The sequence below is a fragment of the Narcine bancroftii genome, chromosome 1, assembly GCF_036971445.1.
Source record: "Narcine bancroftii isolate sNarBan1 chromosome 1, sNarBan1.hap1, whole genome shotgun sequence".
Classification (NCBI taxonomy): domain Eukaryota; kingdom Metazoa; phylum Chordata; class Chondrichthyes; order Torpediniformes; family Narcinidae; genus Narcine; species Narcine bancroftii.
The window spans coordinates 432038479-432062435 of record NC_091469.1 but is presented as its reverse complement, the minus strand read 5'-3'; the positions used below and the strand labels follow the sequence as shown (position 1 = coordinate 432062435).

General features: G+C 42.0%; 1 protein-coding gene across 5 annotated transcripts in view; it reads right to left on the bottom strand.

The window, feature by feature from the left end:
- The window catches only part of LOC138751659 (ubiquitin thioesterase otulin-like), a 50488-nt gene that overhangs the window by 11745 nt on the left and 14786 nt on the right, over nucleotides 1-23957 (bottom strand). For 3 of the 5 annotated variants that reach the window (XM_069914231.1, XM_069914233.1, XM_069914232.1), the window contains exons 4-5: nucleotides 9600-9664; nucleotides 535-654 (exon numbers count right to left, since the gene is read on the bottom strand). In XM_069914231.1, coding sequence (XP_069770332.1) covers nucleotides 535-654; nucleotides 9600-9664 — 185 coding nt within the window. The remainder of the gene's footprint in view (nucleotides 1-534; nucleotides 655-9599; nucleotides 9665-23957) is intronic. The other 2 variants (XM_069914234.1, XM_069914235.1) reach the window with 1 other exon arrangement.

The following is a 23957-nucleotide window of genomic DNA, read 5'->3' as shown; positions in this document are numbered from 1 at the left end:
CCTGTGGGAAGAAGATGTGGTGCTTGCTCTGCTACTCCTGTATCTCTTTCCCAATGGGAACGGTTGGAAGATGCTGTGTGTGGGGTGGTAGTGGTCCTTGATAACTACCTTAGAAACCAATAGGCCTCAAAAAACTCTTGAATACTGAACAAAATCTGTTCCATCTATCTCCCTTACACTAAATTAATCCCAGTTGATATTGGGAAAGTTAAAATCCTTCACTGAACGTACATGCTTCTCTGATTTGCTTACATATCTATTCCTCTGTTTCCCATGGTCGACTGGGTGGCATAATAATCCTGGAAAGATCATTGCTCCTCTTTTTAAAATTCTACTCTCATGGATTTGCAAATACTGATGAACAGCACAATATTGGACAGCTGCAGGGAAGGGTGTTGTCACCAACAGTTGAATATATAATCAAAGCTGGAGTTTAAACATAGATTATAGATACCCAGGTATGTATACAGGCTGCAGTAAGCATCAGAATATTGTACAAACAAAATAGAATAACTGAATCAATTCCTGATTTACCTGAGAAACCTCCTCAGTCAAGATCCAAGAAGGGAGTTGCTTGCCTTTGACCAATGCCAGATACACAATCTTCCGTAATTGATGATAGTTATCATTCTTCAAACTTATAGTATGTTCAACCTTATGGGGGGGGCAGGGGAAGGGAGTGAGCAATGTACTCAAATACATTCAATAAACTAAAAAAAAAGATGTTCCATACTAATCAAATAAATCTCAAATTAAACAATTCCCTGCACCAAATTCCAGTTGAATAAATTTGTTTCTCCCAGTTAAACATTGCTTTAAACTGGCAACCCCCAAAGTATTCCAGTGACTGAGAAAAAAAACCTGATTGTGTGATACTACCTGACCCTGAACAATACCTGCAGAATAATACAAGAAATGATGGTAACCTATTAATTTGGATGTGACCAAATTTCATAATGTTATCGGATATATTGGCAGCAGATACTTGTGAGTACATAAACCAGTGGTTTTCAAACTGCCCCAAACTCAAATTCCACCTTAAGTAATCCCTATGCCATAAGTATACTGTGATTAGTAAGGGATTGCTTAAGGTGATATGAGTGGGAAGAAAAAGATTTGAAAACCACTGTTTAAATTGTACCTAATTGACTCATTATGTGCACGGTTTCAAAACTCCAAAGGAAATTGGCAAAGGTGACAATTTTTCTCAAGCAAAATATCTCAGTAACAATTGGATCTAGAGCAGTGATTCTCAACCTTCCCTTCTCACTCACATACCATCTTAAGCATTCCCTTACTAATCACGGAGCACTTATGGGATAGGGATTGCTTAAGGTGGAATGTGAATTTAGGGGGGCAGTTTGAAAACCACTAATATAAACAAAAATATTGACCTTCAAAGATTTTTCACCAAGACAAAAGTGAAAATAATTGATTTGTTCAGAAATGCAGTGGGCAGATTGGCGTCTAAATCATAAAGAGATGGGTCTAAAGAGGAAAGGCAGGCAGCTCTAGAGAGGGAATTCCAAAAGATTTTCTTTATTCATTCCCAAGATGAGGGCTGTTAGAGGTAAAGCCCTTATTTATTGCCCACCTGTATCTGTCCTCAGACGTTATGGTGAGTCAACTTCAGGAACCAATGCAGTCATTGTGGTGAAGATAGCCCCAGAGCCGGATTAAGAATTGCACAGCCTGTAGCTTAAATTTTAAAGGGGCCCTAAATTGTGCCGGCTGGCACATGCACGGTGAGGGGGAAGCATTACACTTACTGTGGTGCGCTATCGGACAGAAGCAAACACACAAGACATAAAGACTGTACAACAGGCTTTATTCGACATAAACTTCCACAAAGTCAGTTGTGAGGAGTGCTGCTGCTAGTTCTGTGAGTCTTCGAAGGGCCGGCTCTATCTTATATCCCGGAGGGTGATCAGGTCAGCTGATTGAAAGCTGGCCAGGTGTTGTCTAACATGCTCTTCTGCAGGTACAGAGGTTTCCCCCTGCAGTAGGTCAGTGGTGTACCAACACTTACACTGAAATTGCGGCCTACATTTTGTTAAAACAAAACTTACTTACAGCAGCCGCTGGCAGCTGGGCTCAATGTGAGATCAATGGCCCTCTTTGTTACCCATCATCCCCTATGCAGCTCGAACCGCTCTGTGCTTCGCTGGCGCTGACACTGGCAGAGCAGTTCCAGCTACATGAGGGATGATGGATAACAAAGAGGGCCATTGCTCCACATTGTCCCGTCTCCACGAGCTACCATGGTGGCTCCAAAGTGGCCCGATCAGGTGGCAGAGAAGTGCTCCAGTGAACTCCGGCAGCACTGCACACCTGTTGCCACGTTGGGAGTTTGGGGAGGGGGTGGATGGCCAGGGCTAGGAGCGAGGCAGTTGAGTGTGCCAAGTTACAACCTTGATGAAAGTTTATAATAATTTGGCCAGTAACTCTAAAATCCCCAAGTAATTTCCATTATGTGGAGAACCAACAGCTTCATCACTCTTCTTTGGCTTGGCTTCGCGGACGAAGATTTATGGAGGGGGTAAATGTCCACGTCAGCTGCAGGCTCGTTTGTGGCTGACAAGTCCGACGCGGGACAGGCAGACACAGTTGCAGCGGTTGCAGGGGAAAATTGGTTGGTTGGGGTTGGGTGTTGGGTTTTTCCTCCTTTGCCTTTTGTCAGTGAGGTGGGCTCTGCAGTCTTCTTCAAAGGAGGTTGCTGCCCACCAAACTGTGAGGCGCCAAGATGCACGGTTTGAGGCGATATCAGCCCACTGGCGGTGGTCAATGTGGCAGGCACCAGAGATTTCTTTAGGCAGTCCTTGTACCTTTTCTTTGGTGCACCTCTGTCACGGTGGCCAGTGGAGAGCTCGCCATATAACACGATCTTGGGAAGGCGATGGTCCTCCATTCTGGAGACGTGACCCACCCAGCGCAGCTGGATCTTCAGCAGCGTGGACTCGATGCTGTCGACCTCTGCCATCTCGAGTACTTCGACGTTAGGGATGAAAGCGCTCCAATGAATGTTGAGGATGGAGCGGAGACAACGCTGGTGGAAGCGTTCTAGGAGCCGTAGGTGATGCCGGTAGAGGACCCATGATTCAGAGCCGAACAGGAGTGTGGGTATGACAACGGCTCTGTATACGCTTATCTTTGTGAGGTTTTTCAGTTGGTTGTTTTTCCAGACTCTTTTGTGTAGTCTTCCAAAGGCACTATTTGCCTTGGCGAGTCTGTTGTCTATCTCGTTGTCGATCCTTGCATCTGATGAAATGGTGCAGCTGAGATAGGTAAACTGGTTGACCATTTTGAGTTTTGTGTGCCCGATGGAGATGTGGGGGGGCTGGTAGTCATGGTGGGGAGCTGGCTGATGGAGGATCAGTTTTCTTCAGGCTGACTTCCAGGCCAAACATTTTGGCAGTTTCCGCAAAACAGGACGTCAAGCGCTGAAGAGCTGGCTCTGAATGGGCAACTAAAGCGGCATCGTCTGCAAAGAGTAGTTCACGGACAAGTTTCTCTTGGCCTCAGAAATGAAAGCTCTCATTATGCTAAAAATTTCACCACTTAAATTATTCGCTCTAGAAGTGTGCCACACTACTTTTGATCAGTCTCCATTTCTTTCATAAGTTGGGAATCGACATGTAAACATTTGTTTTTTTGCATCAACAGTGAAATTAAATCTTGTCTATTAGAGGAACTTTCTTCATGTCGACATAATAGATTGCATAGCATAACCAATTACTTGCATGTTGCTTTATGGGTTTATAAATGTGTAAAATAAAACTTCTGACAGGGCCAAGGTTTCTTTTCATTGTCACACAATCACATGGATGAAGAGAAGTCATTATTAGCATGTTGACGTTCATCACTTCCCTTGGCTATCCAATATTCACAATCATAATCATCTAGGTTGTTTTGCCATTCACTGATATCAATAGAGAACTTGTTCTTTTCACTTGTTCTTTCGTATTCAATGGATGCTGGCTGTTGCTGTAGGCCTTCTACCGCATTGGTACTACTTGATTCTATATTTCCAGATTCAGCCATTATAGCACCATCACCATTGTTACAGATTTCTTTGTTGTATATTGACCTATGTATTGTGTAGTTTTATGTTAAAAAATGACAGTTTGCCTGAGAGCTAAAGTGATGGTGGACTGCAGAGAGTGGGAGACAGACTGGGCATGTGCAGAAGATGATCTAGAAATTTCTGGACTTAGAAGCTGTGAAGTGGAAGGAGGCCCAAGCATGAGTCATTGTCTGGGAGGCAGTTTAGAATGTTGGGCATTTTAAAAAGGATGAACATTCCAAAGGCAACCAGAAGGATCTGGACCAAGCCATTGTTCCTCTCTCAGCAAGCAACACAAGAAGACAATTTCGAATTTTGTGCTCTCTCTCTCTCTAAAAGATCTTTTGGCTTCAGTTTACCAAACAAACTAAATTTTGTTTATGATCTTTACTTTGATTGTAAGCGAAGTTTTGTGAGCCTTATGTGTTTTGTGTTTGTTTTCTGTCTAATTTGTTCTTCTGTGGGCTGGTTGGAAATATAACAGACTTTGATTACATATGTTATATTTAGGCTGGGAACTTATTAGTTTTACACTATTATAGAAATTTGTACATTAACCAGTGGGCATTGTTATAAAGTGGGGGGGGATTTTGAATTAAAGTTTGAAGGTGAAATTTTGTTAATAAAGTGAAGTAATTCTTCATCTTTACCCCTGTGTGATATGCCTTCTTTGTGGTTGCTGGTTTGATCATGTAACACCATGAACATCAAAATTTTCTGTTAATTTTTGTGGTTTTGATATCACAAGTTGGTCTCTTCTTTCTTTTCCTTCCTTCGCTTTATGCTTTGCACATCCAGAACCATAATGACGTCTAATATCTCCGGCTCTACTCATGGCTATCTGTAGCATGCAGCTCTCCCGACATAAATGAACAAAACCAACCAGCTGACTGAAGTGAAGGTTATTTGCAAATTGGGCAGCCTGCAGTGGCTGTGAGATACAACACACCCATAGTCTTTTTTAATAACCCCGATTAAGGGGTGATAATAAGATAAAATTTCTAACTTTAAAGCTAGTGATTTTTAGCCAATTACCACATTTAATTGGGGCTTTTAACACAGTGTAGTTTCTCATAGCTGCTGCACAATGATAAGAATGAAAATGTTTAGATTCATAATTCATAGTACTGTAATAAATGTGGGGGCCCTTTAAAAGTGGGGTCCGTAGCATATGCTACTTTGGCTTCTACATTAATCTGGCCCTGGGTAACCCCTATGTGCTGTTAGGCACAGAGTTCCAACATTTAACCTCATACAAAGATGGAATGTCAATAATTCAAAGCTAGGAAGCATGTGCTTTGGAAGAGAACTAGTTTCTGGTGAACTTGTTTGCCACCTGATATGTTTTTCTGGATAGTGAAGGTTAGGGACATGTTATCAAAGTAATTTTAGTGCAGCCTTGCAGTTCATATGTTGGAGGAAGCAAATTTTAAAGTGTAGGATAAGGTCCGATCTTGATCCTGGAAGGTATGGAATTTCAAGTGTAATGGCAGCTGTACCCTTCCTGCCACATTCCTTGTGATAGAACACAGGTCACTAAAGAACATTGAATAGACTTTGGCCTATAACAATACCCTGAGGAACTCCAGCAATGGTTCTTTTACCCTTTAAATGAAATACGATTTCAACTTGCTGCCAAGTAGTTCTTCTTCTCAGACCTGTTCCCCAATTTATGGAGCATTGTGTACAATTTTGGTCACCTAACTACAGGAAATATATCAATAAGGTAGAGAGAGTGCAGAGAAGATTTACTAGGATGTTTGCCCGGACTTCAGAGGTTGGAACTTTATTTCCTGGAGCATAGAAGAATGAGGGAGATTTGATAGAGGTTTACAAAATTATGAGGGATATAAACAGAGCAAATGTAAATAGGCTTTTTCCACTGAATCCAGAGACATGGATTAGGGAGAAAGGGGAAAAATTTATGGAGAACATGAGGAAGAACTTCTTCACACAGAGAGTGGTGGGAGTGTGGAACAAGCTGCCAGATAAAGTGGTGACTGCATGCTCAATTTTAAGAAGAATTTGGACAGGTTCATGGATGACAGAGCTAGACGAGAAGGGCTGACAGGGCCTGTTTCTGTGGTTTTTATTGTTTTTATCCCTTGATGCTAAAATATACAATTTTTCTTTTTCCATGTCTTATTGATGTACAGGTTTTTAGGGCATTTTGGCATGTTAATTCACAACAGCATACTATATGTGTAGGTACGAGCCCAGTCTAAGTTGAGACACCATGGATAAGGCAGAAGTAGGACAACAACTTTAAAGGGAAAAACACAGGAAAGCAATTATTATAGTGGTAGGTTTAGAAGATGGCTTCATTAATTTTCTCCTGGCTATCCATCCTGTAAGATGATGATGGCTCCTTTCAGTCAGTTTGTGGGGTCTGACATGTGCATCCTGGAGTGGCTGTACAGGCTGATCCTTGACAGGCCCTGCTTGTCACATATTTGGCAGGTGAGGCCTGGAGGGGCAATGGCTCTGTTTTTGGCACTTCCTGTGACTCCTCTGTTGCCTCTTTGAGCTTTTCCTTAGCAGCGTCCACACCTTTTCTGATGGTGACCGTCCACTGTGAATAATCTTGAGCCAGATCCTCCCTTGTTGATGGGGCAATGTCAGCTTTCTTGAGGGTTCTGTACAGAACATCCTTGTACCATAGTTGCTGGCCTCCTCGTTTTCGGATACCACTGGACAGTTGGCCATGCAAGATATCTTTGGGAAGTCTTCCATCAGGCATTCTGACATCTTCTGCCCAGTGCAGTTGGACTGACATCACCAAGGTTGAAACTGCTGGCATTCCAGCTCGAAAAGGATCTCGATATTGGAGACCTTGTCTTCATCAGAGAATGTAGGTGATGCTGCTGTAGTTGGTCAAGTTGATGTAACTCTTATATGGGCACCACGTCTCACATCCATATAGCAAGGCCCTGTATACCTTACACTTTGTGGCCAACTTGGTGTTCTGTGATCAAACCCAATATTTCAGCTGACGAAAGGCAAATTAAGCCTTTCTGGTTCTTGACTCAATCTCTACATCTAGAGAAGCTGAGGATGTTATTGTGCTGCCCAGGTAGCAAAATGCGTTGGCAGCATTGAGATGAGCATCATCAATGAGGACAGTTGGTTCTTCGCAGCTTGAGCCAGGGGCCATCTTTTTCAGGTTGTTTGTCATCCGTAGTTCTTAGCAGCACTGACAAAGCGACTGGTGATCTCCTGCAAGTCTTCAAGAGAGTGGGAAACCAGTGCACAGTCATCAGCAAACTGTAGCTTTTGTTTTTGCTCTCAGTCTTGTGAGGTTGAGGAGCACGCCATCAGCCCTCATTTGTAAGAAGACCACTAATTCCAAGTCTGATGTGGCATCCTGAAGAACAGCAGCGAAGAATAGTCCAAACAGAGTAGGAGCCAAAACACAACCCTGTTTTGAGCCAATGTTGATGGGAAATGCGTTTGACAACTCACCATGCATATTGATGCAGCCTTCCCTACCTTTGTGGAACTGACAGATGATGTTGGTTAGGGATGGGGGGCAACCAAAGTTTGGTAAGAGCTTCCACAGTCCATCTCTAACAACAGTGTTAAACACTTTGGTTAGAAGAACAAATGTGACATAGAAACTTCTCTGCTGCTCAACACATTTCTCTTGGAGCTACTTCAGTGGGAAGATCATATCCACTGTGCTATGGCCTGTTCGAAAACCACACTGGCTTTCTGGAAGGATATTGTCATTGATGTTGGACACCAAACGTCTAAGGATGATCTTCAAGAGTCATTTTCCTGCAACTGACAGAAGAGAGCTGCCATGATAATTGTTGCAATCTCTCTTGTCTCCCCTGTTCTTGTAGATGGTCACAATTGATGCATTTTTAAAATCTTGTGGTAGTTCTGCAGCTCCTCACAACTTTATGAACAGCGAGTGCAGGTATGATATCAGTGTGTTACCACCATACTGGTAGATTTCGGCTGTAATACAGTCAGGCCCTGGTGATTTGTAGGGTTTTAGTTCTTTGATGACCTCACGAAGAGTAGGGAGAGCATCTAGCTTGAACAATAACGGTCAAGGGTGTACACTGCCCAGTGCTTCATCGGTGATGGTTCCTGGACTATTCAACAGCTTTTAGAAGTGTTCTTGCCATCTTTTTATGTGGATATACAGTCTTTGCTCAGGAATTGTGAGGCACCTTGCTTTGATGGAGCATACACAACCTTGATTGCTTCATAGAAGCTTTTTGAGTCATTACAGTCAACGAAAGGCTTGTAACTCCTTGGCCTTGATCGCCAACCACTGGTCTTTCATAGCTCTGAGCTGCCTCTGCAAAGTTGATTTTGCACTCAAAAAGGTATGTTTTTTGGAACTTGAGATTGAGTGTTGAAGAAGAGCTTGGTGTGCAACTGCCTTAGCTCTCAGAAGGCCTTTCTCAGATTGGTTGTTCTCTTGATGCTTGCACTTGATTTTTCCCCAAGGTGTCCTGGGCAGTGCTGTAGACTGTTTCTTTGAAAGCATTCCAGTGCTCAGTAATATTATCTAGTGGATTACCAGTCTGCTTAGTGCAGTTTCCATGATTTCAGGACATCAGCACGCTCAACTTGTTTCAATTTGCAGTGTTTAACTTTTTGGGTGGTTTGGCAGCAATCAGACTGCATGGAGGTTTGATCAATAAACATAGATTCGACCAGCACTCAGCTCCACGCTTAACTCTGGTGATACGAATGTCAGAGATGTCTCATAGTCAGGTGATGATATAGTCAATGAGAGGCCAGCTTTTAGATTGTGATGCATCCATGTGCATTTGAGCTTGTTTGGCAATCTGAACAGTGTGTTAGTAATACAGTTTGAATTCTGTGCACATCGAGAAAGCAGTAGACTATTACTGATACTGTTGCCAATGCATTGCTGTCCAATCACATCTCACCAGGCCACAGAGTGGACTCCTTGCCAACCCGAGCATTAAAGTCTCCCAGCATCAGCAGTTTGTTGGAGGTTGCCACACTACTGATGGTGGTTTTCAGCTACAAAATGCCTCCTTGACTTCACTGAGATTAGGCAGAGTTGGGCATAAATGTTGATTATGGTGAGGTGGTGCTTTCCTTGCAGAGGTATTCGCAAGGTCTGGATTCAATCATATATAAGGCAGTTCTTGATAACCAACCACACACCAGATTCTCTATTTTTTCTCTTCCGGCCTGCCAGACCAGAAGAACGTGTACTCTTCTTTCTCTTCACAAAGCGGGCCCTGGAGAGCCTCAATGTCCACTCTGTTGTCCTTGAGCACACAAGCAGCAAATGCAATACACCTCACTAGGTGATCAGAAATAGCATGTCCAACAGAGTTCGTATATTCCATGAGGCCACGATCGGATTCTTCTTGCGGTCTTAGTTGGACGACCCACATGAAAGAATCTGAATAATTTCTGCTGCCTTTTCATTTCAATGCATCATACATATCTTAAAATTTGTAGAGAGACCCCTATCATGCACTACAAATTATAATCATTCATGTGTTAAAAATGCTCAGAACTATATTTAAAACCTTACCTCCATTTTAGTCGCATTTTGATCAGCTTCATTTTGTGAAATAAGGTAATTTTTGAGCCCATTGCCTGAATTTGTCAAAGATCAAAAAGAAAATATCTTCTGTCATTGTATTATTGATTGTTAGAAATTTCTTACATTTAACTTCTAGTGAGAAATCACAGTGCTCATATCAAATATATTAGAGAACGTCTAAAGAACAAAGTGATTCAAAGGAAGTTTTCTGAGATCGTGCTTGAACTTTCTTCTCAACCCATGTCAATTTGTATCAGCATTTTTATGATCCACCAATTTATGCATTTATTTTAATACATGAATAAATTTGTCTGCAATTTTTGGGTTAAAAATCCATTGCCACACCAAATGGGGGAGATCTTTAATAGTTTTTTTTTGTATCAGTATTTACTCAGGAAACTTGCATAGTACATAAGAAAGGAAGGAAAACAAACAGAAGTGTCATGGAGCTTATGGAGATTAAGGAGGAACAGAAGGTGATGCTGCCTTTCACCAAGTAATGTTTGACTAATCCTCTGTGCTGGATGTGATATTCCCTTGGACGTGAGGGAGACTACTGAAGAATTTTCAGGGGCCCTGGCAGATATATTCAAAATGTCCTTAGCCTCGGGTGAGGTGCCGGAGAATTGGAGGATAGCTCATGTTGTCCTGTTGTTTAAAAAAGGCACCAAAAGTAAACCAATAATTATAGACTGGTGAGCCTGACGTCAATAAATTATTGGAAGGAGTTCTGAGAGATAGAATATGTTGGTATTTGAACAGCCATGAGCCAATTAAGGACAGTCAGCATGGCTTTATGCGTGGTAGGTCGTGTTTAACAAATCTTGTAGAGTTTATCCAGGAAGTTACAAAGAAAATAGATGAAGGAAATGCTGTGGATGTTGTCTACATGGACTTAAGTAAGGCCTTCGACAAGGTTCCACATGGGAGGTCAGTTCAAAAGGTTCAGACACTAGGTATGCATGGAGAGGTTGTAAACTGGATTTGAAATTGGCTGTGTAGGAGAAAACAGAGAGTGGAAGTAGATGGCTGCTTCTCATACTGGAGGCTTGTGACTAGTTGTGTGCCATTGAGACCATTTTTGTTTGTGTCTATGTCAATGATCTGGATGATTACGTGGTACATTGGATCAGCAGATTTGCTAATGACAAAAAGATATGAGGTGTAATGGACAGTGAGGAAGATTTTCAAAGCTTGTAGAGGGATCTGGATCAACTGGGAGAATGGGCCAGTAAATGGCAGATGCAAACAAGTGTGAGGTGTTGCATTTTGGAAGAGAAAACCAAGGTAGGACATACACAGTAAATGGTAGAGCACTGAGGAATGAAGTGGAGCAAAGAGACCTGAGAATACAGATACATTGTTCTCTGAAGGTGGTGTCGTAGGTGGACAGAGTTGTAAAGAAAACTTTTGGCATCTTAGCCTTTATAAATCAAAGTATTGAGTATAGCAGTTGGGATGTTATGTTGAAGTTGTTTAAAACATTGGTGAGGCCAAATTTGGAACATGTTTGCAGTCTGGTTGCCTAACTGCAGGAAGGATATCAATAAGATTGAAAGAATGCAGAAAAGATTTACTAAGATGTTGCCGGGTCTTCAGGAGTTGAGTTACAGAGTAACATTAAATAGGTTAGAACTTTATTCCTTGGAACAAAGAAGAATGAAGGGAGATTTGATAGAGGTTTACAAGATTATAAGAGGTATAGATAAAGTGGATGAGAGTAGGCTTTTTCCACTTAGATAGGGGAGATAAGTATGAGAGGACATGGCTTTAGGGTGAAAGGGGAAAAGTTTAGGAGGAGTATTATGGGGAACTTCTTCACCCGGAGAGTAGTGGGAGGGTGGAATGAGCTGCCATCTGACATGGTGAATGTGGGCTTGATCTTAAGTTTTAAGAATAAATTGGATAAATATATGGATGGAAGAGGTCTGGAGGGTCATTGGGACGAGTGGAATGATGGTCAGCACAGACTAGAAGGGCTGAATGGCTTGTTTTCTGAGCTGCAGCATTCTATGCTTCTAACTAATCTGCACAGATTTGCTACATAAACCTCTGTGTTTAAAAGGTCTTTCCTGGTGTAACTTTTGATTCTTTTTCCTCTGGTGTTTTTACGCTGCTGCTGGGTGCTGTTTCTCTAGGTATTTTACACAATATTAAATACATCTACCCAAGCCCATCCAACATATTCTGCTCCTTTGACAACAACCCCAGTTTCTTCATGTAATCCACCAAGTAAAATCCCTCATTTCAAAAATCATTGCTGTAAATCTGGACTTTCTATAAGTCCTTTAGATCTTTCCTGACATATGCAACTCATAATTGGACATTATACATTTACTGTGGCTAAACCATGCTTTACTGAAATTACAAAAAAAAAATACAAATGTAGGCACATTCAGGTATCTGTGGAAGAAAAAAAAAGCCATAATATTTCAGAAGTAAAACTTGAATGTCTGCAGACATCATGATTGAAGTAAAAACACAATGTTGGTCAAACAGTGTTCTTTATATAGCAAAGATAAAGATACAGGACTGACGTTTCGAGAATGGAAAATGTCAGAAGGCATCTGTTACGCTTGTTGTTTCAAGAAGAACGACTTTATGTGGGCTTTACGCTTAACCGACTTTATTTTCCTTGAGCTGGTTGAACCAACTTCCAACTGACTTCCAATCAACAACCAACGTTATATGCCACTTCTGGTTTCTGGCGCATTGTATACTGGGAAATGTAGTTCTTATTTACACACATATCTTTCCCTTTTTTTAAAAAATAAAAACACAATACTATGTTTACTACAAAAGTATCTACATTCTGTGGCCAGTCTCTTTCCACCAGTGCATCTGATGACTTCTAGCTTCACGAAATCATTAAATTTCATTCAAGGCATCCGCAAGATTCAGCTGAAGTTCAGAAATCTGTGGAGGTTTTATCCTGCTCTTCCTTTTCCTGTTATCAGCAACTTCATGAACAATCACTTGTAGCTGTTGATTTTGCGGTTGCAGTTCCTCAACGTTACGATAGGTCACCGGATGCTGAGAAATCGCTTCAGATGAACTGCTTATGTCAGCAGAACTTCATCTTCACGCAAAATACGATTTCCTCACACATCTTTGAGTTCCATCAAAAGCGCCCTATTCTGCTGTGAAAGATCTGACCCTTGCATTTTGTATCTCTGATACTCCCTGTTGAGTAATGAAGCATGAAGATTCGCCTCATCAGTGCACTTTTGTAAACGGCCAATTTCCTTTATGGCAGCTTCTAATTTAGCAAAGAGATTTACCACAGAATTTTGCATACATTCATATTCTGCACACTGGTGCTCATTCCCAAATCCTTTTTTGATTCATATCTTCTTTTATATGGAAAAATAAATGTCCCATCATAGGAAAGTTTTCCTTCAAAATATTTTTTAAAAGGGGGCTTGGCATTATCTAACTTTATGTTTTATCATTGGACAGCTAATATTAGATATATTACTTTTTGGATTAATCATAAGGAAAATTTAGATGCATTAAGTTAGATTAATTTAGAAATTAAATCTACTAAAAAATATTCTCTTCTTTTGATACTTGAAGCACCTTTACCTTTTGTTTGGCTTCCAAATTAACTGATAACTTTATTGTTAGACATACATTGAGAATCTGGTTTCATTTTGGGTACCATAGATTTTTATTAATTAGTCCTATTTTAGGTAATTCCTTTTATTTGACCATCAGTTCAAGATAGCAATTATTGTCAGTGGTATCCAATCTTTTTCAGATATTTTCACTGGGCAAAATCTTGCTTCTTTTAAACAAGTATTCACCAAATTTAAAAAACCTAGACATCATTTGTTTCACTATTTACATGTTAGGACCTTTTTAAATTCTTTAATTCTGAAGCTCTCTGAAAATCTAGAACCTAATATGATCGGGATGATTTATAATTTTCAACAATTATAAAGGGGTGGCATCTGGCCTTATGAATTACTTCTAAATTCTAAGGATAGTTCCCTGGACAGAATTTTTAAAAAATTATGGGATCAAGATTTTCAACAGCCATTTTTTGAAACTACAAGGAATTCTATTCTGAAACAAGTACATTCATCCTCTCTTATTATTACAATTTAAGGTAATACACCAGGCCCACTATTCCAAAGTTCATTTGGCTAAATTCCATTCTAATCTCTCTTCTAAATGTGATAAATGTATAACTGAAGAAGGTTCACTGCAGCAGATGTTTTGATTATGTTCTCTTCTTTCCAATTTTTGGGAAGGGGTATTTCGTACCTCGTCTTTAGTTCTTAATATTACTTTGATTCCAAATCCTTTTATTGCTCTCTTTGGAATAAATGGGCCTGGTTTCACAATCCCACGTTGCCCTCGCCTCTCTTATCACTAGAAGGGCCATCTTAATGAGATGGAAAGACGCTGTCCCTCCCACTCATAATCAATGGTTGTCTGATATGATGGCATGACTGACTTTGGAAAAAAAAATAGATGTTCCACTACTGAAATGAATCTTAACTTTGCTTCTTTATGGGGTCTTTTCTTAATTATTTCCAAAATTTGTAAGATTAACTAGTTTTTGGTTTTTGAACCCAATGTTTACCTTCCTTTTATTTATTATTAGAAGTGGGCTGTTTATGTTAGCCAGTCGCCTCCAAAGGGAGGGAATTGAATTAGATAATTAGTATAGTGTTTTTCTTTTTATCTTTGTTTTTAATGTAACATCAGTTTCAGTACTATTTGCATTGCTATACAAGATTTGTTAATACTTTATTTTATTGTTATGAAACATGTATTTGATAAGCCAATAAAAACATTGAAAAAGAAGAAGCGACACTTTCACCTCCATTTCTTACACAATTTCATCCAAATATTCATTCACTCTCCTATTTTCCTGTTTTGCCAATAGCAATTGATATTGTGCTTCAACATATCCATGATACAACTCTATGAGCTTCAATCCAGGCATCACAATCTTAGCCACAATTGCTGCAGTGGGAAACATAAGGTGCTTTCAGATGGCCAGAATACCCAAATGTAAAGCCGCCTAAAAAACCCGAAAGCGGCTATCGGGAGGCCACCTGAAAGTGGGGAACCTGGCCCCAAGGAGCACTTACCTAACTCTCCTCGGGGAAGTATATTCTCTGGCTCAGAATGCTCGCCCTAGGCTCCTGAAAGCAACAGCTAGCAGCTTTCAGGTACCTAGCAGTGGGCGGGCTGTTGACATCGACAGCCACCCTCCCCACTGGTGACAGCCACCCTCCCCACTGGCGACAGCTACCTTCCCCGCTAGCTGACAGTCCCCCAGTGTGGGATTACGGGGCTGGAATAGCCGGTGGGGGACTACGGGGCTGGGGCAACTGGCGTGGGACTTCGGGGCCCTGATAACCTGCTCCAGCCATGTAGTCCCGCGCCAACCACAATTTGATGTCGGTTTATAGAGAATGAGGAAGGCTTGTTAGTTGCAGTTAATCTTTCATATTGATTTTTTTCATTCTGGAGAGAGCTCTACACATTGCATCCTTAAACCTGATAAACCAAAACCCGCAGAAATTCTGTCATAAATTATCATTGATCAAGAGCAAAGGATACATCAATAGGGATAACGCGCAGAGATATGGTCCTCCTGAAAACAAACCAACAACTGTTTTGTGGACGACAATTAAAGTTTATTTCTTTTCCATTATTTTCATGTAGTGCTCCATAAACAAGCTGTGACTATTGTAAGGTAAAACATCATGAGATGGGAATGTGTAGGGAGTTACCCTGTACAGGGCAGTAACAAGAAGGGGAGGTGTCCTTGTACTCCTGTTAGGTAAAACATCATGAGATGGGAATGTACAGGGCTGTAACAAGATGTAAATGCATCCTTGTACTTACAAGATAAGAGAGACATTGATGGATTGAGAGGCAGGAAGCTAGCAGGGAAAGGATAGCAACAGTTTTAGTCATTGGACAAGTAATGATATGATGATGTTCTAAGCACATATCCAAGGGTATAAAAAATCACCATTTTGCTGATAACGGCAGAATGCATTCTCCGACTAACATGTTTAGTCGCAAGTGTTACAATCCGGTAATAAAGAACAAAGAACCCTGATTTCGACTCAGCCTGGTGTTTGTCTCACTCATTCATGAACAAAGCAGACCTAACAATTTGGTGACCCCGACGTGATGGGTGAGTGAACACTGGACGACGGTTTCTGTTTTTTCTGACAATCATCTCAGCCGGCTGATAAAAAGGTCCAGAGAAGCCTGTTTTAACAAAATTCTCTTTTTTTTTTTAAAATCTTTATGATTGTCAGTAAGAACTGGAGATCGGACAAATTAGACGACCACAATTGAAGGTCGCATGCCAGGATTGTAACACGTAAGTGATTACAGACAAGATAAAAGTCCTTAAGGTGTTTGAATGACATTTATTAAGTGCTTCGCAAGAAACTACTAGAGTTTAAAAGTCTTCATTGTGTCGTTGCAAAGTCCAATAGAGTGAGAAGGTGGTCTATAAACAATTGAGGACCTGAGTTTTCTGCCCTAAACTGGTTATTAAGAGGAGAAATCTCCCACGTGAAGGTTGGGCTTTGAAAGAAAACAAAGGTTCAGGCTTATTGGCCTCAATTGTATCTGAGAGACTGACTTATAAATGTCCGGTAGGTATGATAATGTCTGTACACTTGAGAAGTTAAGAATTTATTTCCCCAATTCGCCGTGGTTGAATACCACAGCAGACACTAGAGACCTTGAGACAACAAAAAAAGTACTCAGGGACGCCTGCCTGGTGAACAAGAACGACGACAGAAGGCTGCGACAGCTGTGTCCGGATCAGGTAGGAGATATTAATGAAAAAGTTGACAAACTCCTAAGAGACACCCAGTTTATTCGAAATACTTTTGATAAGTTAAATGAGGGTATTCCCAACATCACCAAGGAGATAAAGTTACGTAAATTCATAGATTGGTACAGGGAAACAGGACAAAAGTATAGCCCAAATATTTGGTTTTCTAGTTGTAATTTAACTTTCAGACCCCTTTGGGAAAACAGAGAGTGGAAAACGAGCAATCAGAGTATACAGGACAGTCTGAAGTCAATTGGAGGACAAGACTTAGAGACTGTTCTTTTAAAAGATATTAGTCATCCAGCTTGCAAGGAGACATTTTTAAAAGCAATTTTCGTTGACATAGATCCCCTAAACGGACAAAAACCTAAATTAAAACAGGCATTAGAAAGCGGTCCCGCAGCCTTGGCTGTACAGTTGCCTGCTAAGACTTTTGACCAAGTTATTAAGGAAATTAATCAGGAATTAGAGGAGCGAAATACCAGTAATGCGGCATTGGAAAAACAAAAAATGCTCCGAAAATGTGTAGACCGCTGGAGGAAGAGGGGTTGGTTACCCGGGGGCACTGAGATGTTCCTGACAGGTGAGGGAAAAAAATTTTAAAACGTAGAGGCTTAGATAAGCTGGAAGAAACAAAACACAGAAGGGAAAGGAAAAGTGCCTGTTTCCAGTTTCCAGCCACGAAGTGTCCGGGTTTGCTCTCTCCCTCCCTCCTTTCACCCTCCCCCCCTCTCTCTTCTCTCCCCCTCTCTCTCTTCTCCCCCCCCTCCTCTCTCACCCACTCCCCCTCCCAATCCCAATCTGTGGCGGTGCTGCCCTGAAATCCCCAGGTTGGGCAGGGCAGAGAAATACAATTTGGTTTTAATTTTGTGCCCACAATTCCAGCTCCGCATCAAATGGGATCCTGTTTTATCCTCTCTCCCTCCCTCTTTCCCGCACCCCCACCATTGCGGGATCAGGGCAGACATTGTGGGCTGACGTGTAGCTCACTCGAGGTGGGAGGGAAGGAAGGAGTGATAGTTCCCAGTGGTGGGAGACCCAATCTGATCCAGACCAGTGATCACAGGATGAGAACCTTTTAAAACCTATGAAACGAAAGTGTTAATCTGAAGACTTTTCTCCCAGTGGGGCCAGTGCAAGGCATTTTCTCTCTCTATCTCTTGTGCTCTGTGTATCTGCCTCTCTATCTCTTTCTCTCGCTATGCTCTCTCTCTCTCTCTCTCTCTCTCTCTCTCATAGTCTCTGGATGTATGTGATGTCATGTATGTACTCTGACAATAAATCATTTATAAGTGAGTCTTATACAATTAAACAAAACGGGACACAGAAAACAAAATCTTTAATCGCGAGTCAGCAAAAAAGAGGGTGAGAGACAAGGAGATGCAGTACCGCGATGTCCTAGCTATATTCGAAGAATTTGGTCTCCCTGATAACCCACCTATTATGGCCCCTGTAGAAATAGCTTGTAGACCCCCGCCCTATGCATATGTGGAGTCACAAGGTGCCCCTGGCACCCCAGATGGGATACTGGAGTCACGTCCCTTATATCCAGATATTGAGACACTGGGGTGTGACAAGAACCTCGGGAATAGGGACACATCAGACGAGGTACAGGCCCCTTTAATAAAAATAGAAGGGGGAGTAATAGATGTAGAGACCCCTCTGGAGTCCAAGAAAATAGAAAAGGAGTTAGAGATACAGAAATGGAACATGAAAAAGGTTCAGGATAACATTAAAAACTTAAACAGAGATATTAATGTGCTGGGGCAGATCAGTGAGGATCAAAAAGAATTAATGGTAGGTGTATTTAAGGAAGTGGAAAAGATAACTACAACACTGTCAGGAGAAATTAAAGCTGAAGGAATGGTAATAGGAGTAAAGGACGAAAAGTGTAGTACAGATGAGGAAACGAGATACGATCCACCATGGAGGAAAGTAAAAGGAAAAGACTCGGGAGGGAGAAAAATAGACATGCCTACCTGGACATAGTTAGAACAAAAGAGAAAGATGTGAAACAACTAAACTATGGCCGAAAAGATTATCTTAGAGATGAACGTGACCAATATACCTTTGACCCTGAGACATTGGAAGCTGATAGGGACAGTGACAGTGACGAAGAAGAGTCAGAACAAGGTTGGATAAATAAATGCATGCCAAGAGTAAAGAAGGAGCAGAAATCCCCAAAATTGAGATATCAATGCCCATTACTGATCACGGGACGGGGAACTCAAAAATATGTACCCTGGTCACGAATGGACTTAGAGAGTTTAATGAAAAAACTACCTCCGTTGAGTAATGGGGCTAGTCCATGGATTTCTTGTTTTGAGCGAGAAACCTGCCAAGAACAATTAGCACTCGCAGATGTCAGAACTATCATGATAAAATTAAAGGCAGAAGGGGCCCTGAAGCAAATAGAGAAAATTGTAAGAAGCAGTAAATTGGGGGATGAAATAGAATTTAACCCACTTTGGAATAAATTTTGGGAAGCACTTAGAGAAACATTTCCTACACCCTATAGTTTGGATGCCTTGGTAACCCTTCAACTAAAGGAAGGAGAGACTGCACACGAGTATTTCACTCGAGCATGGGACTTATGGGAAACAGGGACTGGAGAAAGACTCGACCACAGCCCCTTAGGAAGGGCTCACTTTCGTAATGGGATAATAAACGGACTACCTGCTACGGTTCAAGCAAAATTAAGGGACATTGTGGGAGTAGAGACAATGTCAGAGGATTTGTGGAAAAGACACCTGACACATGCAATCAAACGACATCGTCAATCAGAGCATGCTAAGTCAGAAAGTGCGACCCAGAAGGAGGTGGACAAGACAACCGATAAATTGGTGAGAGCCATAGAACATATAGGGGTTAAATTAGCGGCCCAACAGATAGTCCCACAGGTCATGGAGCCAGTGATAAATCCGGGACCCCAAGTAAGAAATGGTTGGGAAAGACAGCTAGGTACAATGTATAGAGGGGAACATGCAGTATGCTGGTACTGCCAAAATCCTGGACACTACCAGCGGAACTGTCCGGAGGCTGGGAGAGCAAGGGGAAAAAGATTACCCTCTATGAGAGGCTATCGGGGAAGAGGAGGAAATTTAAGAGGACAAGCAAGGGGTAGGGGTGGACACATTGATGGGCCCCAGAGAATCGGGGGGTGGCAGAGTGATCAACAAGTCCAGGCACCTCAGTGTAATGACTATATTGAGGAAGGTGCTGAATTTGATTATTGACGGTGCCCAGGAGAATCAAAAATCACGCCTCCCTGGGAGCCACCAAAAATTTGGGGGACGGTAAATGGAGAAAAAATTGAATTTATGGTTGACACAGGGGCAGCAGTTACGACAGTGATTAAAAAACCCCCAGGCAGCACATTTTCGGGCAAAACATTATCTACAATAGGATTCTCCGGGATAAGGGAAACACAGCCCTATACAGATAACATCGACATGACATTTGGACGACAAAGGGTTAAAACGCCTGTCCTGGTTGTGCCAAGTTGCCCCATTAATTTATTAGCAAGGGACATTCTTACCAAACTAGGAATAACCATACAATGTTCTGAGAAGGGCCTTCGGTTAACATACCCAGGGGATACAATAAGAAGGGGAGGACAGTTTATAGTAATGACCCCATCTAACGCTTCAGAAGACTCTGTGGAGGTTAGTATTTTCTGGAGTCGGCTACTGTATGATGAACCAGGCCTAGGGCTGATTAAACAGTTTTTTGAGTGGAGGGCCAGTATTCCTCGGTATGGGGATTACCATTATCCACTAGATCCTATGCATGTTACATTAAACTACACCATCCACCCGGACCAGGAATATGAGGAGAGGTGGGACTCTCTAAAAGAAGGGAAGACAGAAACGATACATTGTCCATTTATCTTTGTAGGTAAGGAGGGAATAGCTGCTATGGTTGTCATGACAGAAGAACAAATGGAGTGGTTCTGCTTAGGAGTAGAAAGTATGCCTCATGTGACCTTGGGTATTGCCAAAGATCATCACGCTCGACAGCTGGGTCCGATGGTAAAGGAAGCGATAGGGTGTGAATACAGGCAGACAGAAATCCCGGGATATTCCACCTCGGAGGGAGGAAAATTTGTCAGACTGAATATTGAAGCATGGGACCAGGTTGTGAATGAGAAAGTAGAAAGAGACCGAGCCATAGAAGGAGAAAATATTGATCACAGAGACTCAGACAAATATCTTTCTAATCTGAGTCCACATATATGGACAACGGGGCCCTATGATGTGGGAGTAATAAAAGGAGAGGTATTTCTAGAATTGGCCAACCCCGGGCAGAAACCAATATGGAGAAAACAATACCGCTTGTCGCCCAGTCAGGAGGAGGGTATTAAAGGAACGATAGAAGGGTTAATGGAGTCAGGGGTTTTAAGGGCGGCACCTGACAGTATGTGGAACACGCCCATCATGCCTGTTCCCAAACCGGGTAGAAAAGACTGGAGGATGGTACACGACCTCCGGGAGATTAACTTGGCTACCAAGACCATCGGAGACCAGTCCCAGACCCATATGTAGCACTTAGGGCTCTGAGTCCGGAGCACGAATACTATACTGTCATTGATCTGGCAAACGCATTCTTCTGCTTGAAATTAGCTGAGGAATGCCAAGACTGGTTCACTTTCACTTACCAAGCACATCGGTACACATACACTAGATTACCTCAGGGTTATAAGGACAGTCCAGGACTGTTCAATCAGGCCCTTAGCGAAATCCTAATGAAATTAAAGCTCCCGGAAGATGTTACACTGATTCAGTATGTAGACGACCTACTATTAGCAGGGAAAACGCCACATGGGTGCCTGACAGGGCAGCCAAACAGGTTACTGGTTATCATGAACATATACAGGGGATGATTTTGAGGTCCCATAACAAAAAAAAATGAATCTGAAACTAAGGAGACTTGTAGCAGATTGAATGACTACACAGATGAGTTTTGTGGAGGAAGAGTGCTGTACAACTGGCTCCCCGCTAACTGGGATGGTCGGTGTGCTCTAGTAACCCTTAATGCGCCAGTGCTGATTGTCAAAAGGCAGGAGGGAGACGAGGATTCCCTAGAATTGCGCCACACAGAGAGTTGGCTGTGGAGAAAAAGGAGGAGTGTTGGACTCTTGGGGCCGGGAGGAAGGAACCCTGATGGGGTATGGATTGATGCCATTGGCCAAGCCCGGAATATTCCGGACGAATTTAAATTAGCCGATGAGATTGCAGCTGGGTTTGAAAGCTTTCCTGTTTTTAGTGCAATATTTCCCATCACTGTAAATAAGAATGTTAATAGGATCAACCTTATTCACTATAATGTCCAGCGCCTTGCAAATTTGACCAGGGACGTTGTTGAGGCAATACATCAACAACTGTCAGAAACTTCCCTTATGACACTTCAGAATAGGATAGCGATTGATATGGTCCTGGCAGAGAAAGGTGGAGTGTGTGCTATGTTTGGAGATCTATGCTGCACTTCTATCTCTAATAACACAGGGCCAGATGGATCACTCACTAAGGGGTTAACGAAACTTAGGGCATTGGCGAAAGAATTAAAAGCCCAGTCTGGAGTCTCCAATCCTGTTTTATCCTGGTTACAGGGAGTGTTTGGGAGATGGAGCACATTGTTAGGACAACTTTTGCTGGGTTTGTTCATTTCTGTATCAATTTTTATCACTTGTGGCTGTTGTTGTATTCCATGCATTCGAACGCTGGTCACGAGGACCATAGAGAAAGCCTTTGCTGACCGTGATGAACTGCCTCCGAAATATCAAGCTGTGCAGGCTGTGGAGCAAGACTATCTCACATTACAGGAGGCGGAGAAAGTTGCTGAGATCGATCTAGAGTCTGAAGGGGAATGTGATGGGAAGGAGGGATTGTGAATTAGATTGTTACACATATAATTTTAACCTTGCTTGTAACCCAAATATTATAACATTGATTGTAACACAAACATTATTAATCAGATTGTAGAACAAGTATTATGAATTAGATTGTAGACCATATGTTAACTTGGGAATTTACTAATGTACGGGGGGTTAGCTAGTTTTTTGCTTGGGGGCAAATGGGATGAAACTTGTAAACGGGCAATGGGATCGGGGTGACGGATGGGGGGTGTACGCAAAGGAGGGTTGGGGGAGCCCTCGCCCACCAGCCGAACTGCCCTGTGAACAGAACCCGTATAGAGCTTGGCAATAATAGGCGAACTAATGTAACGCGGTGGTAGCATAGTCAGGGCGAGATTGTCCTCTAAAGAGGACAAAGGAGGGATTGTAAGGTAAAACATCATGAGATGGGAATGTGTAGGGAGTTACCCTGTACAGGGCAGTAACAAGAAGGGGAGGTGTCCTTGTACTCCTGTTAGGTAAAACATCATGAGATGGGAATGTACAGGGCTGTAACAAGATGTAAATGCATCCTTGTACTTACAAGATAAGAGAGACATTGATGGATTGAGAGGCAGGAAGCTAGCAGGGAAAGGATAGCAACAGTTTTAGTCATTGGACAAGTAATGATATGATGATGTTCTAAGCACATATCCAAGGGTATAAAAAAATCACCATTTTGCTGATAACGGCAGAATGCATTCTCCGACTAACATGTTTAGTCGCAAGTGTTACAATCCGGTAATAAAGAACAAAGAACCCTGATTTCGACTCAGCCTGGTGTTTGTCTCACTCATTCATGAACAAAGTAGACCTAACACTATGGCCACAGTCCACAGGAGCCGCATTCGAGAGAACGCGGCTCTCCTTCAGCCGGCACGTTCAGGTGAAAGAAAGGTGTCTTCTCCACGGCCACCTGAACATCCCAGCTGCACTCCCCCAGTCGCGTCTGCCAGCGCATTATCTGCGTCCGAGCACCTAAAAGTGGCTATAGTTGCCAGTTCTTTTAAGCTTTGTAGTTGCAAGAAGATGGTTTGCATTTTCCAATTCCTTATCATAAAGAGATTCTTCAAGTTGTTTTCTTAAGATTTCAAATTCTTGTATCAATATATTCTTATCCTCTAATGGAGCCATTCTTTCTTTTAGATGCAGAAGTTGTTCATTAGAGACAAGCGGAGTTTCTAAATGTCTCAAATGTTCTTCTATGCAGCCATGCCACTCTTCAACTGTCAGAGCTGCAATTCACTGGGCAAGTTCAGCTTCCACTTCTGGTAACGTTTCTGCTCACTTCATTGTTTGCTGCAGTTTCTGTTCAGCAAGTTCCAGGCATTCCTTTAACTGTCTATTTTTGTCTTCTAGCCAGCGTAAGAAGGCATCCTTATTTGCCAACACATTTTCCAGTTTGTCATTGATATCATGTAATGAGGATGATTCTCTTTCAAGGCATCACTTCTCCAATGTAGTTATCCTTTATTCTTATCTTCAGTCTGTGAAGCCATTATGAAAATTATTTTCACCAGGTTGAGCTCTTCACATGCACGCAGACCTAATATTGCCTGTACTCTCCTTTCTAAAATCAGTAGCTGTGACTTTAGATGCTGTCTTTTGAGTTTGAAGTTCACCATAAAGC